The sequence below is a fragment of the Dendrobates tinctorius genome, unplaced genomic scaffold (assembly GCF_039654945.1).
Source record: "Dendrobates tinctorius isolate UK_male_01 unplaced genomic scaffold, ASM3965494v1 ptg000011l, whole genome shotgun sequence".
NCBI lineage: Eukaryota > Metazoa > Chordata > Amphibia > Anura > Dendrobatidae > Dendrobates > Dendrobates tinctorius.
The window spans coordinates 47352720-47369062 of NW_027361679.1; the positions used below are offsets into that span (position 1 = coordinate 47352720).

General features: G+C 43.2%; 1 protein-coding gene across 4 annotated transcripts in view; it reads right to left on the bottom strand.

Annotated features, from left to right (window-relative positions):
• The window catches only part of CCDC158 (coiled-coil domain containing 158), a 222997-nt gene that overhangs the window by 116848 nt on the left and 89806 nt on the right, over positions 1-16343 (bottom strand). For all 4 annotated transcript variants that reach the window (XM_073541919.1, XM_073541905.1, XM_073541912.1 and 1 more), the window contains 3 exons: positions 5764-5874; positions 4732-4929; positions 3691-4164 (listed from right to left, as the gene is read on the bottom strand). In XM_073541919.1, the coding sequence (XP_073398020.1) occupies positions 3691-4164; positions 4732-4929; positions 5764-5874 (783 nt within the window). The remainder of the gene's footprint in view (positions 1-3690; positions 4165-4731; positions 4930-5763; positions 5875-16343) is intronic.

Consider the following 16343-nt stretch of genomic DNA (forward strand, 5'->3'; position numbering starts at 1 on the left):
GGTGAAAAAAATGGATCCAGCTGAAACTTGTTTTATTTTTAGCTGGACAAAAAAGTTGCGTCTGCACAAATATTTTACTAACTGATTGCTGCTGGAACCATTCTAACTGATGATTACTGCACATGTGAATACTGCCTTACTATTATTTTCACAATAAAACTATATCAATCTGTTCACGCTTCCCATGTCTATAGGACACATGTGGCGCCCCTGAGGCTCAGTCGCCAGAGAGGTACTGCACCTTCTCCTAAGGTGTAGTGCCCCACCACCTAGGTAAGTTGGGAGCTCCTTTCCACACTCCACACTCGCATCCCACACGACAGGGTAGTTCAGCACCACCACATTGAGGTCTCTCTCTCCTCCTAGACATTAGGATTGCCTTGGTGGTTTCCTGCTTGGAACACTGGATGTGCTGGGAGGTGGGTGGAGTTGAGATCCATATAAAAGATGGGGAAGGTTTAGAATTAGAGGTCAGATCAGTCTGAGAGTGGAGTCGGGAGGTGAGTCTGACGGGAGGTCAGGCGAGAGAAGGACAGTCAGTCAGGAGAGTCTGAGGATGGGTCCGAGGAGAAGGAGTGCTGCAGCTGCCTCAGTGATCTGAGCCAGCTGACACTGGAAAGGAACAGAAGGAGAAAGACGTAGAACTGCAACCTAAGCTTCCATAAGAGAGAGAAAGAACAGTGCGGAACGAAGGAGTAGGAGAACAGAGAGGAGTTGTGGGTTGGAAGAGGAACCCTGACTATAGGTTGTCAGCGCAAGGCCGGGGCCCAGTCCCTGAGGTTGTATAGACACTTATGGTTCTGCAGCAGACACCGGTGGAGTAATTGGCTGTAAATGCACTACTCCCATCTAAGACTTGGGGCACAACAGCAACTGAATAGAGAGCCAGGACTCTGGAGAAGGGAGTCCCCGAGAGAGGCTACAGCTGTCTGCCATACGAGTTGAGTTGTTAGGAACATCTGACAGGAGGAACTCCAGAGTATCACGGTACTGGAGCTCTTCACACCTTAAGGCGCAATAGAGGAGTCGTTCAGGAAAGGTACATGTTGGCGGAGTGTTAGAGAGGAGAATCCTGACTTGCCCGGGAGGTTGATTGAGTCTCTGCCCCGGAGGACATGGCATGGAAGCGGGCACCAGTGTTTACAATGAACTGTGAGTAAAGTATTGGAACTGCAGGCCCTGGTGTCTTCCATTCATTTGTGTGCCAACACCGTCAGCACCGCTACATCTGGGTACCAGCATTCCTCACACCGCCTGCGCCTATTCTCATCTATTGCAATTACACTGCCCTAGGGTTACAGCTTCACCTGTGGGGAGCTACACCATCTATGCTGCAACACACCATCAGCCCCAGAGGATCTGTACGCAGCGTTGGCTTAACATCTTGCTTGCCAAACACCACAGGTGGCATCACGAACTATCACATAAACTATATCACAAACCACCATTTATTTGTGCGCCCAGGGCCACGGATCGGGTCACCGCCGCTGTGACACATTCCCCCTGACACCGGCCCCGTCCCGAGTACCCCACAATGGCAGCAGTCATAATGTGTGCGCCAAATTTTAAAAGAAAATTTGCATTAAAGGGAATCTGCTGCCAGCATTTTGACATATAAATGACAGCATGATGTAGGGACAGAGACCCTGATTCCAGTGAGGTGTCTGCATACTGTTGTTTCGATAAAAAGCAGGTTTATCAAGAGCAGATTGTAAGGGTTAATCACAGTTTACTGCATTGTTGGAGATTTGTGATATAATATATGATCTAGCCAGTAGAGGGCAGCGCTGAAAGGACGAAGTTGGAGCACCATGGTTTTTGGTGGTTGGTGGGCAGTTGGGAGGAGTCGAAGGAGAGTCCAGGTGCAAGAAAATCTGTGGATTCTTCGATAAAGTCGGGATAGGGTGGTGAGACTGTGTATCCGTTGGTGTCTCTGGGACGCGTTGTTCGGCTTGACATGAGCCGACTCAATTACGACAACCTAGTATACATCTTGGGTTAGGTCATGTGAGGCCTTATCTCTAAGGACTTATGGAAGCCCTGCGCTGGAGAGATCGGCAATCCCTAAGGCTACTTTCACACATCAGTTTTTTGCCGTCAGGCAGGATCCGGCTATTTTTAGAAAAAACGGATCCGGCATAAATTTTGGAGAACTGTAGAAACGGATCCGTTTTTTTGCTGGATCCGTCTAGCAGGTTATATCTGTTCCTGGGGGCTGGCCAATTGGATCTGAGCATGCGCAGACTTAAAAAAACCGGATCCGGTGGCTGGATCCGTCTTTTTCTGGATCCGGCGCATTCCGGCGCCCATAGACTTTCATTGTAGCAAAAAGCTGGAAGCGCCGGATCCGCCGGAATGAGACAAGTTGCCGGATCCGGCAAAAAACGGATGAAACGCAATGCCATCCGGCACGATCCGGCGCTAATGCAAGTCAATGGGGAAAAACTGGATCCGGCATTGCATTTTGCCGGATCCGGTTTTACAAAAAAAAGCCGGATCGCGCCTGAAGGCAAAAAACTGATGTGTGAAAGAGGCCTTAGAGCTTCAAGACAACTTTTCTGATTATTTGGGACTCAGCCCAGAAAGGACCCTTTTTCTTCAGTTTTAGGATGTGCTAGTATCATCTTACATCTGGATATATATACACTTATAGAAATAGTCTTATAGATGTCCAGTTAGTTAGAAGAAAAAGCCTCTTCTGTAAGACACTTACTGCTCCGAGTAGGCGATTACTAAAGTACTGGCACAACACTGTTTTCTTTATTTATACTTAGAAATAGTTAATTGCATTGTATTTTGCTCACATATAACTGTTAATTCAGTTTAAGTGTATCTACGTATACTCTTAGTCGGTGTTATTGAAGGGAACTGCTGTCATTGTATTTGCTACTTATACACTTTTTACCTATCATCCTTTCCTTTGTTTCATAAACTGGGTAGTAAATATTCATATTATATTGTCTAATCTTTGTGTGCGTCTGCTGTTTGCTGCTGTACCCCTCGTCCTGTGGCCGCCCCCCATCCACTTTTCAAGATTATCACTGGAGGACTAGTAAACCTGTTGCCATGTAGTCCTCTATATTTAAGAACTCTGTATAACTCAGAACATACAACTGATTGACAACTATCTGTCTACACCATGCATAGGCAGAAATCTGCCAATCAATTGTGTGGGTGGGGTTATACACAGCCTAGCATTGAGTGATCTGGCAGATCTGCTGAAGATAAAACTGTGATTTTATCAAAACTACAGCAAGCAATCCCATAAATGATATATCGCTGGAATCAGGGTTTTCTTCCCTATGCCATGCTGCGCTCAGGTGAGAGGGCAAAACCTAATGACAGATTCCCATTAGGAATACCCGGTGTATAGGGCAGTGAGTCACTTTTTGTCTGTGACTACTTTCAGATCATGTTGGTGTGATAGTGTCTAATTTCAGAAAATGGGCACAATGACAGAAATTAAGCAATCCCCATGGGGACCTTCAGGTACCATCTTCTTTTTGTCCATCTCCTGATGATTTCTGCTTTTCTGTTCTTAGAACTGAACAAAAATAAGAAATTCTCTATCTATCTGTGAACCAAGCCAATCTTCAGCTGAATAAATGAATAAAAGAATTGTATATCAGTTCCCAGTATACTCCATGAAAACCCAGTAAATATCAAGGAAATCTGGCAACAAGAACTTACCGCTATATCCTGTGTTTCCGATCTTTTAACAGTTAATTCATGTAAAATCTGAGATTTCTCTACTTCTAGGGCATCAATCTTCTGGTTCTGTTGTCCAATCATCTTAGTCATAGCTTCAATTTGTTCCCGGAGAGTTATTATCATGTTATCCTTTTCTACTAAAAGCAGTTTTAATGTCTCGGCATCTCTTTGCATCTCCGTCATTTTCTCATTGTCAACTCTTATTTGCTGAACCTCACGCTTCTTGGACTCGGCATATAAACGCAGTTTCTTCATCTCATCAACAACTCTTTGCAATGACTTATCCTTTTCGGCCAGAACATTTCTTGTTTCTATTAAGCTTTTCTCAGTCCGGTCCAAACATTGGCTTTTGGCCTCCAGATCATTTGAGGTTTTCCGCAAAACATCTTTTATGGACTTCAGCTGGGAAGATGTCGCGTTCAAACTTGTGGTTTTCTCCTGAATAGCTCTTAACTTTTAGGATATTACAAAAAAAAAAAGAGTTCATCAATGTCTCATGTTTTAATTGTTAGTTAAACCCTCCTAACCATATTTTTTCTAATTATTTTAGGGGCCAATATTGTTATAATTATACTAGATGGTGGCCCGAGTCTAACGCATCGGGTATTCTAGAATATGTATGTAGTTTATTTATGAAGATTCCACGCCAATATCGCTGATTGCGGCAAATCCATGCAGCAGGAGATGACCAGCGGCAACCGTCGGGAGATCAGCGGCTAGCGCCGCAGATCTCCCGACGGTAGCGGTGGCGTGCGTCATTCAAATTCCGCGACTGCAACTGCGGCTGGGCGCGACCAATCAGCGACGTGGGATTTCCGTTACAAACAGAGAGACAGACAGACAGAATTAGACGATTATATAGTAGATGAATCAGAGGTTTGGGGGTTTTTTTAAGTCAAGGGTTTCTGCAATAATAATTAGGATGAAGGTAAAGGGATGAAAGTGATTGACATCTGAGTGGTCTTTCGCATTTGGATGCATATTTGGATAGCTCAGCAAGAAACTAAAAAAAATTCTAACCTGTTGTTCTGTTTTCTTCCTGTATTCTTCATTCATCATCTTTACTACGGCCTGGAGTCTCTCGACCTCAATCCGTCTCTCAATCATCTCTCTTTGTAGGTTTTCATTAGTCAGGCTGTTGACCTTTTCTCGATCATATAATTGCTTGTTGTGCTCCTTTTCCAAGTTCAGCTGTTCCTCACGTGCCTTTAAGGCTTCCTACAAGCAGAATAGCAAATTTCAATCTCATCAGGAACATGTTAGAATATTCTTAATAATATTCATATTTTTCATGTGGGGGTCATCTCAGCAAAATAAAAAAACTTCTTTCAAAACTCAATTGTGGGAGAAGCTGTAGCCACTCAAATGAATGGTATTCGACAAGGTTAAGAGTCCACTAGAATGGGAGCTATACTAATAAGATAGCTTTCTGTTTTGGCTCATAGAGGAAGGTTCCAAGTGGGGGACCCCACTTTATCACATCCATATGCTTCACTAAAGAGGAAACCCCTTTAATAATTTAATACTTTTAATTTATAATGAAAGGAATCTCTCACTATATTTTTGCTACCTAATCTGAGAGCAGCATAACGTAGGGGCAGAGACTCTGATTCCTGTGATGTAATATGGGACTTACTGAGCAGCTTAGTGTAATTTTTATAAAAATCAGCTTTTTATCTGCAGGAAATTATCACTAGATGACTAGGAAATCTGTTGTCATGTAGTTCAATCGTGTACCACCAATGATTGGCATCTTTCTGACTATGCACAGTGTACACAGAATGCTGCCAATGAGTGGTGTTGGCAGGATAATTCAGAGCTCAGCATTCAGAAAACTGCTAGATCTGCTGCAGATAAGATGTTAATCAAAACTGCAGAAAGTAGTAAAGAAAGTCACACATCACTAGAATCAGGGTCTCTGCCCTAACATCATGCTGCTCCTAGGTGGGGTAGCAAAAACTTGGTGACAGATTGCCTTTAATATCATGGTCTTCAAACAAAATTATATAAAATATCTGGGAGGTAAAATTTTATCCTCTACTGCCTTCTTACATTTAAGTGAAGGAGTTGGCCACCATACTCTTGCTTGCACTGCGAGTGTTCATTTTGCAGGTCCTCTAGTAAACAATTAGCAGATAATAGCTGATTTCGTAGCTCTTCCATCTAGAACACAAAATGTTAATCAAATAAATAATAGGTGTCAGGCAGACCTCAACAAAGAATGTAAAGGGGCCTTTACACGTAGTGCTATCGCTAAAGCATCACCGATTTTGTGACGCAGCATCGATATCGCTAGCGATATCGCTATGTGTGATATTTACCTCAGACTGGCTCCCCCGCTGTCTGTCGCTGATCGTGCAAGATCGTCCAGGTCCATTTCTCGCTGGCTACTTCCTGCTGGCGCCGATGAGCGAAGCGTGGAGGCGGGAGGACGTCAGGATCGCCGCGTCTGAAAGGTAAGTAACGACCGCTGCTGCATCGCTACATCGCTGTGAGATCTGCCTGTGTAGCAGCTCACTAGCGACCATTTAGTGGTGTGGGGAGGTTGAGCTGACGGACAGGTCTGTCTGTAGTAAGAGACAGAGAGATAGCGCAGTGTAGGCTGTGATAAAGAGAAAAGGGTGTCATGTGGTAGTTTGACCATTAGACGGCAGTGGGGAGTATAGGAGAGTGACTGTGTAACTGCCATGGGTCAAGGTAACTGCCATTGGTCAAAGGTTACTGTCAGGTGATAGTGGGCGGAGCTACTGGGACTGGGAGTATAAAAGGTCAGGGAAGGTTCTGGAAGTTCCAGTCAGCCGAGGGAGCTCACTCTAGAGGAGAGTTTGCTGTAGGTAGAAGGACAGAAAAAGCCTACAGAGAGCTACTGACAGTGGAGACGGTCACGGGGGGTGACCCAAAAAGGACAGTGGCTGCGGACAGAGACAGTCTGTGAGTGTCAGATGGACGGCGTACTCTAAAGGGTGAAACGCTGTGGTGAAGGTGCTTAGGGCAGCCACAGTGGGGAAGAGTCATAGAGGACGCCACGAGTGGTGAAACTAGGAAAGAGAAGGTACCCGGGTCTGTGTGTAAAAGTGAATTGTGGACTAATCCTGTGATGAAGTACGGTGGTCGTCCCAAAAGCGGCCAATAAAATCTGAACTGTTGGACACAACCCTTGTCTCAGTCTCATGTCTGCCGGTGCCACGAAGTGGGTCACCCCCCAGTCCTGTTGGCTCAGCACCACTTAATCGCCTCCCTCAGCCACACCCTACAGATGCATCAGCGATCCTGACCGGGTCGTATCGTTGTCGGGATCGCTGGTGCATCGCTAAATGTAAAGGGGCCTTAAGGCTATATTCACACGTTGCATTTTTATGTTTTTTTTTAGTTTTTTTTATTTGCAAGCAAAACCTGCTCCATTAGATTGCCAATACTGGTGCTTATCCTTGGCTCTTCCCGCATCAATGCCAAAACTATTACCCAACTTGCCATCGCACCAGGGCAAGTGGGAAAAGGCAAGGCTAAGTGCCAGAATTATGGCATCTAATGGATGCAACATTTCTTGGGCGACTGAGTGCTGGTGTTCTTAGTCTTAGAGGGGGTCAATATCCATGGCCCCTTCCCAGCCTATTAACATCAGCCTGCAGCTGTCTGTTTAGCCTTTGCTGGTTAGTAAATTTAGGGGGGACCCCATATCTTTTTTTTTGGTCACCCTTTACTAACCAGTAAAGGCTTTCCCAATAGTGGAATCATCAGGATATGTGAAGGGGGCCTTATAGACTTTTAATTGAGTACATCTACCATCTTATCAGCACTTCTAGCATCGAAGTTACACACTGCAGAGATTTTTTTCAGTGAATTGTGGGGGTTCAGGATCTGATACCCTTCCCAATCCACTGTACATATGAGGAGGGAATGAGATATTAAATAAAAATAAAATATGTACTCTTTAACCCCTTTACCCCAAAGGGTGGTTTGCGTGTTGATGACCAGGTCAATTTTTACAATTCTGACCACTATCCCTTTATGGGGTAATAACTCTGGAAGGCTTGCATGGATCCTAGTGATTCTGCAAATGTTTTCTCGTGACGTATCGTAATTCATGACAGTGGTAAAATTTCTTTGACTTGCGTTTATTTGTGAGAAAAATGGAAATTTGGTGAAAATTTTGAAAATTTCTCAATTTTCCCACTTTGAATTTTCATGCCCTAAAATCACAGAGATATGTCACATAAAATACTTAATAAGTAACATTACCCACATGTTTACTTTACATCAGCACAATTTTGGAACCAGCAATTTTTTTAGTTAGGAAGTTATAAGGGTTAAAAGTTCAACAGCAATTTCTCATTTTTACAACACCATTTTTTTTTTAGGGACCACATCACATTTGAAGTAACTTTGAGGGGTCTATATGATAGAAAATACCCAAAACTGACACCATTCTAAAAACTGCACCTTTGAAGGTGCTCAAAACCACATTCCAGAAATTTAAACCTTCAGGTGCGTCACAGGAATTTTTGGAATGTTTTACAAAAATGAACATTTAACTTTTTTCACAAAAAATTTACTTCAGATCCAATTTTTTTATTTTACCAAGGGTAACAGGAGAAATTGGACCCCAAAAGTTGTTGTACAATTTGTCTTGAGTATGCTGATACCCCATATATGCAGGTAAACCACTGTTTGGGCGCCTGGCAGAGCTCATAACGGAAGGAGCGCAGTTTGACTTTTCAATGCAAAATTGGATGGAATTGAAATTGGACGCCATGACGTGCTTGGAGAGCCCCTGATTCGCCTAAGCAGTGGAAACCCCCCTCAATTGACACAATTTTGGAAACAAGACCCCCTAAAGAACTTACCTAGATGTATGGTGAGCATTTTGAACCCCCAAGTGCTTCACAGAAGTTTATAACGTAGAGTCATAACAATAGAAAATCATATTTTTTTACAAAAATGATATTTTTGACCCCAATTTTTTATTTTCCCAAGGGTAACAGGAGAAATTGGACCTAAATAGTTGTTGTGCAATTTGTTCTGAGTACGCTGTTACCCCATATGTGGGGGAATATCACTGTTTGGACACACAACAGAGCTCGGAAGGGAAGGGTTTTACTTTTTCAACGCAAAATTTGCTGGAATAAACATCGGACGCCATGCTGAGTTTGGAGAGCCCCTGATGTGCCTAAACAGTGGAAAGACCCCAATTCTAACACCAACCCTAACCCTAACACACCACTAACCCTAATCCCAACCCTACCCCTAATCCCAACCATGACCATAATCCAAACCCTCACCCCAACTTTAGCCTCAACCCTAACCCTAACTTTAGCCCCAACCCTAACCCTAACTTTAGCCCAACTCACTTTCGCCCAACTCTAACCCTAATGGGAAAATGGAAGTAGATACATTTTATTATTTTCCCTAACTAAGTGGGTGATAAAGGGGGGTTTAATTTACTATTTTTTTTATTATGATCAATGTGATTGGATCTATCACAGTGATCAAAATGAACCAATAGGAAAAAATCTCCTATTATTGCCGCATGCGCCCGCCATTTCCTCCCGAGAGAAGAAGCCGGGGGCCCGGGGGACTTCAGGGGGGCCTGCAGGGACAACAGAGGTACCAGGGGAGTGATTGGGGGGACCCTATTTCTCATCTGATGTGCGATCACATCAGAGGAGAGAGAAAATACTTGGAAAATCAGACTTTTTTTTTGCGGTCGCTGTTATACTGTTAATAACGGTGATCGCAACACCGGAGTCAGTAAAAACCAATCCGAATCATGTTCTCTGGGGTCTCAGCTACCCCCAGCAGCCGGGACCCCGGAGAAATTTCGATGCTGGGGGCATTATAGCCTTAAACCTTATCGCCATTAAAAAGCGGCACTGTGGTTTAAGTACTCAACTGCCGCTGTTAAAAGGCGCATTGGCGGTCATTAAGGGTTTAAATGTAACTCTTATCATTCCCTCCTGCTCGTCTGCTCTTGCCAATCGCCGGCAGAGCAGAGGAGAATGATGAGAGATGTGTTCAGCACCCGACACCAGGGAACAGCGCTTACTGCAACGCTTCTTCCCTGGCGCCAGTCCATGTGGTACTGATGCAGCACACAAATACAAGAAATATCAGGACGTGTGAAAGAGGTCTTATAGTGGGTTTTTATATTTGGCAGCTGTCACACGCTAAAAAACACTTTTTATTGCAAAAAATAGTTTTTGCATCACCACATTGTGAGAGCTATAATTTTTCCATATTTTGGCCCACAGAGTTATGTGAGGTATTGTTTTTTGCGGGACGAGTTGACGCTTTTATTGCTATAATTTTAGGGCACATGACATTTTTTGATCACTTTCTATTATGATTTTTGGGAGACAGAATGAGCAAAAACCAGCAATTCATGAATTTCTTTTGGGGGGGTATTTACACTGATCCGCGTGTGGTAAAATTGATAAGGCAGTTTTATTCTTTGGGTCAGTACGATTACAGCAATACCCTTTTTTTTTTTTTTTAAAGTTTTGGCGCTTTTATATAATAAAAACTATTTTATAGAAAAAATAATTGTTTTGCATCACTTTATTCTGAGAGTTATAACTTTTTTTGCTGATGATGCTGTATGGTGGCTCGTTTTTTGTGGGACAAGATGATGTTTTCAGCAATACCTTGGTTATTAACATCCATCTTTTTGTTCGGCGGTATGATGATAAAGCATTGTTTTTTGCCTTGCTTTTTTTTTAAGGTGATCACTAAAGGGGTTAACTAGTGGGACAGTTTTATAGGTCGGGTCATTACGGATGCGGCGATACCAAATATGTGTACTTTTATTGTTTAGATTAATTTTTTATTTAAATATTTATTTAGTGATAGAATAAATATTGATTTTTTTATTACTATTTTTTTAAATATTTTTACAATTATTTAAAAACTTTTTTTTTACTTACTGTAAATTTTACACTTTGTCCCACTATGGGACACTCATTTTTTGCAGTCTGATCGCTTCTATAGCATGCATGTGAAGCAGCATCTGCATTCCATATAAGCTGTCAGCGCTGCAATCTCTGCACACTGACCTGAGAGACTTCCTAACATGCACTGCGCATGACAGGAAGTCTCTGAGCTCTTGTAACCCGGATGTCATCATGACAACATCGGGTTACCATAGCAGCGATCGGGACCCCGTGTCACGCCGCGGGGTCTCCGATCCAAAGGCAGAAGGGCTGTCAGCCCTCTGCCTGATCCCACAATGCTGTGATCGTGTTCGATCGCAGTATTCCGGGGGTTAAAGTGCCGGGAGCTGTCTGTGACCACTTCTGGCACTTAGTGCCGAGTGTCAGCTGTGAGAATCAGCTGACACCTGGCCGCGATCAGCTGCACACCCCCCGTGTGAGTGGCCGATCGCTATGACGTACTATTCCGTCCATGGTCAGACAGGCCCAGGGCACATGGACGGAATAGTATGTCTAGTGTCAGTGAGGGGTTAAAAAATGTATAAAGGAAAAATTTTTAGCAAACAGATTCAAGTATACCTATCCCTTTGGTTTCATCTGAATACCTACAGCACTGACGAGTTATTTCTACAATACATTTAGATGGTGTACAAATGAATATAGAAAGGAGGTGTCTGAGACTAAGTGGAACATAAGGTCACTTTATAGCTTACTAATAACAACCTTAAAGATGTGCTTGTCTCGATACAGGACACAAGATGAGCACTCTCCTCTTCTGGCAACATGGTCGATCACGTGCCACATATAATACAGGTGATTTAGCCCTGCTCAGGCTTTTTCTCAATGCTTCAGACTGCCCATGTACATGACATCAAAAGCTGGAGCAGGGTAAAACTCCAGAAGAGGTGGCAGAGCTTTACATGATTCATAGCTAGAACAGCAGATCACAGAAGGTTTGGAATGTTACATCTACAGTATGTATATATCATTAGTCAGGATCAAGGATTCAAGATGTTTCAACAGTGTACATAAAAATGAACCAAAACTAAGTGAATGACAAATAGTATGGGTCAGAGAACGCAACTGATCCTGATAACACAAAAAAACCTTGCAATAATCTGGTAGAGTGATGCAACATGACATGACTAAAGATAGCAGTGGTTGTCAGGAGCGTGATGGCCTGGCAGGGTTAGAGTTTTGGTCTCTAGCCAAGAGAAAGAAAAGGGCACAGGCACAGAGTATACATAACAGATGACTTTTGTAATGTCAGCAGAGAACATATAAGATTCTAAACATAAAATGACATTTAGCAAGTGTAAAATTAACAAAGCAGGTGCAAGACATACTACACGCATTACATACATATGCATCAGACCTTCTTTCATCTTTAATGTCATCTTTAATTTGACACAACTGTGACATTAACTAGAATTGGCTAGCCTTCAAAAATTGATCAAAAGACAAGCAAAACAATTGGTTCGGGAGGCTGCGAAGAGATCTAAAGCAACATTAAAGGAGCTGCAGGAATTTATGGCAAGTATTGGTTGGATTCTACCTGTGACATCTATCTTCCATATACTTTATATTTATATGTACATGTGCTTCTCACATTACTGCCCTTACTGCTGTATGGGAACTGGTGAACAGCAGTACAGAGGGGTGCCCGCAGGTACGGGTCCCCGCTCTTGTGCTTCTGCTCACCGGGCCCCATCTTGCACTAAAGTGCTGTGCGCTGCAATACACATGTCGGCGCTGGGGCTTGGGAGCTTTCTCAGAGCTCCACGGCCATCTGACCTTGACGGCTACGCAGCTCCCACTCCCTCCGCGATCTGGATGTCACGTTGCAGCTCTGCAGGTAAATGCAAACTCCACAAGATGGCAGCAGAGTGGAGGGAAAGCTGAAATACTGCACAGAGCAAACCAGCAGCACTGCAGCGAGGCTACCACTAGGTGGAAGCAGAATAGTCAAACAAGCTGGGTAGATACCAGAGAGTAAGGGAAATACCAAAACAAAGAGTCAGAGGAATGCCAAAAAGGTCAGTACCGGTCAGAAGCAGAAATACCAGAAGAAGAGACAGGAGCAGGTCAGGCCAAAGCAGAGTTGGGTATCAGGGAATCCAAACACATAAGGACACACAGAGATGGGACAGGCAGGGACGGAAAACACAGACACAAGCAAAGTCAGCTAAGCGCAGAAGGATAAACCAGGGGTTCTCCAGAGTCAGCTACACAAGCCCTAGGCAGGAAATATAACTTACACTGCCTGCAGGAAGCAGCACAGAAAAATAGCTGACCTGACACCAGAACAAGGCAGAGAAAAGTTAACCCCTGAATGACCAGACACTGGAGTTCCGGTCAGGTGACGGTGCGTATGCAGTGACATTATCGCGTATGTGCCAACATGTACAAGAACACCAGAAGCAGAGCTGCACCGGCTGGGGATTGTCTGTCAGGTAAGTATGAATAATTTTTTTGTTTTTTTCTTTTCTTTATAAAATGAATTCAGTGGGTGAAGGGAGGAGCTGGAAAGAGACTGCAACTTCTGCAAGAGATGAAGGGGGACTGTATATGTTGAAGTTGTGGGGACAGGGACTGCACATGATGAAATTGTGGGGAGGGGGACTGCACATGATGAAGTTGTGGGGAAGGGTACTGCACAAGATGAAGTTGTGGGGAAGGGGACTGCACATGATGAAGTTGTGGGGAGGGAGACTGCACATGATGAAGCTGTGGGGAGGGGGTCTGCACATGATGAAATTGTGGGAAGGGGGACTGCACATGATGAAATTGTGGGGAGGGGGACTGCACATGATGAAATTGTGGGGATGGGAGCTGCATATGAAGTTGTGGGAAGGGGACTGCAAATGATGAAGTGTGTTGGGGGAGGGGGAGTGCAAATGATGAGGTGAATGGAGGGAGGGCACTGAACATGATGAACTGAAGGTGAGGAGAGCAAATAATTATGAATTTTGAGGATGGGGGTAAATGATGATGTATTGAGACTGGTGGATGGCGATAGTAAATGATGAATTGAGGGTTGGGGACAAAAAATGATGATGAATTGGGGTGGGGCAGCAAATGAAGATTGGGGAGAGTAAATGGTGTATTAAATGTGGTGGAGAGACGTTGATAATGAATTAGAGGGTGGGGGTGAGAGAGAGAAGATATGATATAATGAATTGGGGCAGAAGGGGTGTGTAATTATAATGAATTGGGGGAGCGGAAGGTGCATAGTGGGGGCCGTTGAGGATGCAGTGATTGGTACTTAATTGGGGGAAGGAGTACAGGTGCTAATTAATTTATATATTTATTTGGTGGGGAAAGTGGCTATTTATAGTTAGTGGGGGCCCAGTGGTAAATTATAATTTATAATTGCAATGATGGATTGTAATTATGTATAAATGGTGGGTGCACACCTATATTCAGATTTGTAGTGTAGAAGAAAGGGAAAAAGTTGGGAATGTGCTCTATATAACTGTGTTATTTAAAGTAGAGATGAGTCCTGGCTGGAAGAAGTGATGGTGGTGGCCACTGCATGAAAAAGAATAGCAGAGATGAAGGACTTCAGCTAGAAAAGTCACTGTTAAGTCAGTGTGTTACCTGTACACTGACACTGTATACTGCATACTATAAACTGTCTCCTGTGTATAATGTCACTTCACTGGTGATCCCTGTATTACCTCTACACTGACACTATATAGAGAGCTCCTGTGGATGCCACTGGTGATCCCTGTATTACCTGTACACTGACAGTAAATACAAAGCTCCTGTGTATAATGGAACTTAGTATTATAGTATTCAGTCACTATGTGGTGGTAATTTGTGGTCTGGTCATGGTGTGACAGTATTTGTTCCTTGCATGTGGTATTATGTGGTGGTAATATGTGGTCTGATCATGGTGTGGTGGTATTTGTCCCTTGTATGCGTTATTATTTGGTCACTATGTGGTGGTAATATGTGGTCTTGTCATGGTGTTGCTGTATTTGTTCCATGTATGTGGTATTATTCGGTCACTATGAAAAAAATTTTTGTGACTAATTCCTTTAAAGAAAATTAAAATATACTTAAAAAGAGTATTGGATATTTTAACAAATGTTTAATATTTTAGAGTAGAGTAGTGCCTGGCCAAAGAGTCTACCTTGTCGTGGCGGCGGCTTTAAAAATCATTTGGCCAAAACAAAAACTGCTGGCTATATATATAACTGGTGCTCGATGTGAAGTGTTAATGAGTGATTGGTGAGGACGTGGTGCAGAAGAGTTTTTCCAAGAGTGGGCAGAGGGACTGTGGAAGGTTCGAGGGGTGGAGGCAAAGCAGGGGTTGGAGCCTGGGCGGAGTGTCAAGTGGGCCCAGAAAATATTGCCCTTATGGGGCCCTGAAATTCCAAGTGGCAGCCCTGGCTTCTCACAAAATTAGAATATCATCAAACGGTTAATTTATTTCAGTTCTTCAACACAAAAAGGGAAACTCATACAGTATATTATATAGAGTCATTACAAACAGTGATCGATTTCAAGTGTTTATTTCTATTAATGTTGATGATTATGGCTTACAGACAATGAAAACCCAAACGTCATTATCTCAGTAAATTAAAATAATTAGCAAAAAAACACCGGCAAAAACTTTGTGTTTGAAAAGGTCCCTTAGTCTGTTTCAGTAGGCTCCAGTATCATGGGGAAGACTGTTGAGTTGACAGATGTCAAGAAGGCAGTCACTGACACACTCCATAAGGAGGGTAAGCCACAAAAGGTCATTGATAAAGAAGCTGGCTGTTCACAGAGTGCTGTATGCAAGCATATTAATGAAAAGTTGAGTGGAAGGAAAAAAAGTGTGGTAGAAAAAGGTGCACAAGTAAGCGGGTTAACCGCAGCCTTGAAAGGATTGTTAAGAAAAGGCCATTCAAAAATTTGGGTGAGATTCACAAGGAGTGGACTGCTGCTGGAGTCATTGCTTCAAGAGCCACCACACACAGATGTATCCTGTATATGGGCTACAAGAAACATCTTACCTGGGCTAAGAGGAAAAATAACTGGACTGTTGCTCAGTGATCCAAGGTGTTGATTTCAGATTAAAGTAAATTTTGTATTTCAATTGGAAATCAAGGTCCCAGAGTCTGGAGGAAGAGTGGAGAAGCACACAATCCAAGCTGCTTGAGGTCTAGTGTGAAGTTACCACAATCAGGGTTGGTTTGGGGAGCCATGTCATCTACTGGTGTAAGTCCATTGCGTATTATCAAGTGCAAAGTCAACGCAGCAGTCTACAAGGAAATTTTAGAGCACTTCATGCTTCCCTTTGCCAACAAGCTTTTTGGAGATGGAAATTTCATTCTCCAGCAGGACTTGGCACCTGTCCACACTGCCAAAAGTACCAATACCTGGTTTAAAAACAACAGTGGTTTAAAAACAACAGTATCATTGTGCTTGATTGACCAGCAAACTCTCCTGACCTTAACTCTATAGAGAGACACCAGACCCAACAATGCAGATGAGCCAAAGGCAGCTATCAAAGCAACCTGGGCTTCCATAACACCTCAGCAGTGACACAGACTGATCGACTGCAGGCTGCAGTAATTGATACAAAAGGAGCCGTGACCAAGTTTTGAGTGCATTTACTGAACATACATTTCAGTAGGCCAACATTTCGGATGCTATAATCATTTTTTCAAGCTGGTGTTATAAAGTATTCTAATTTACTGAGATAATGACTTG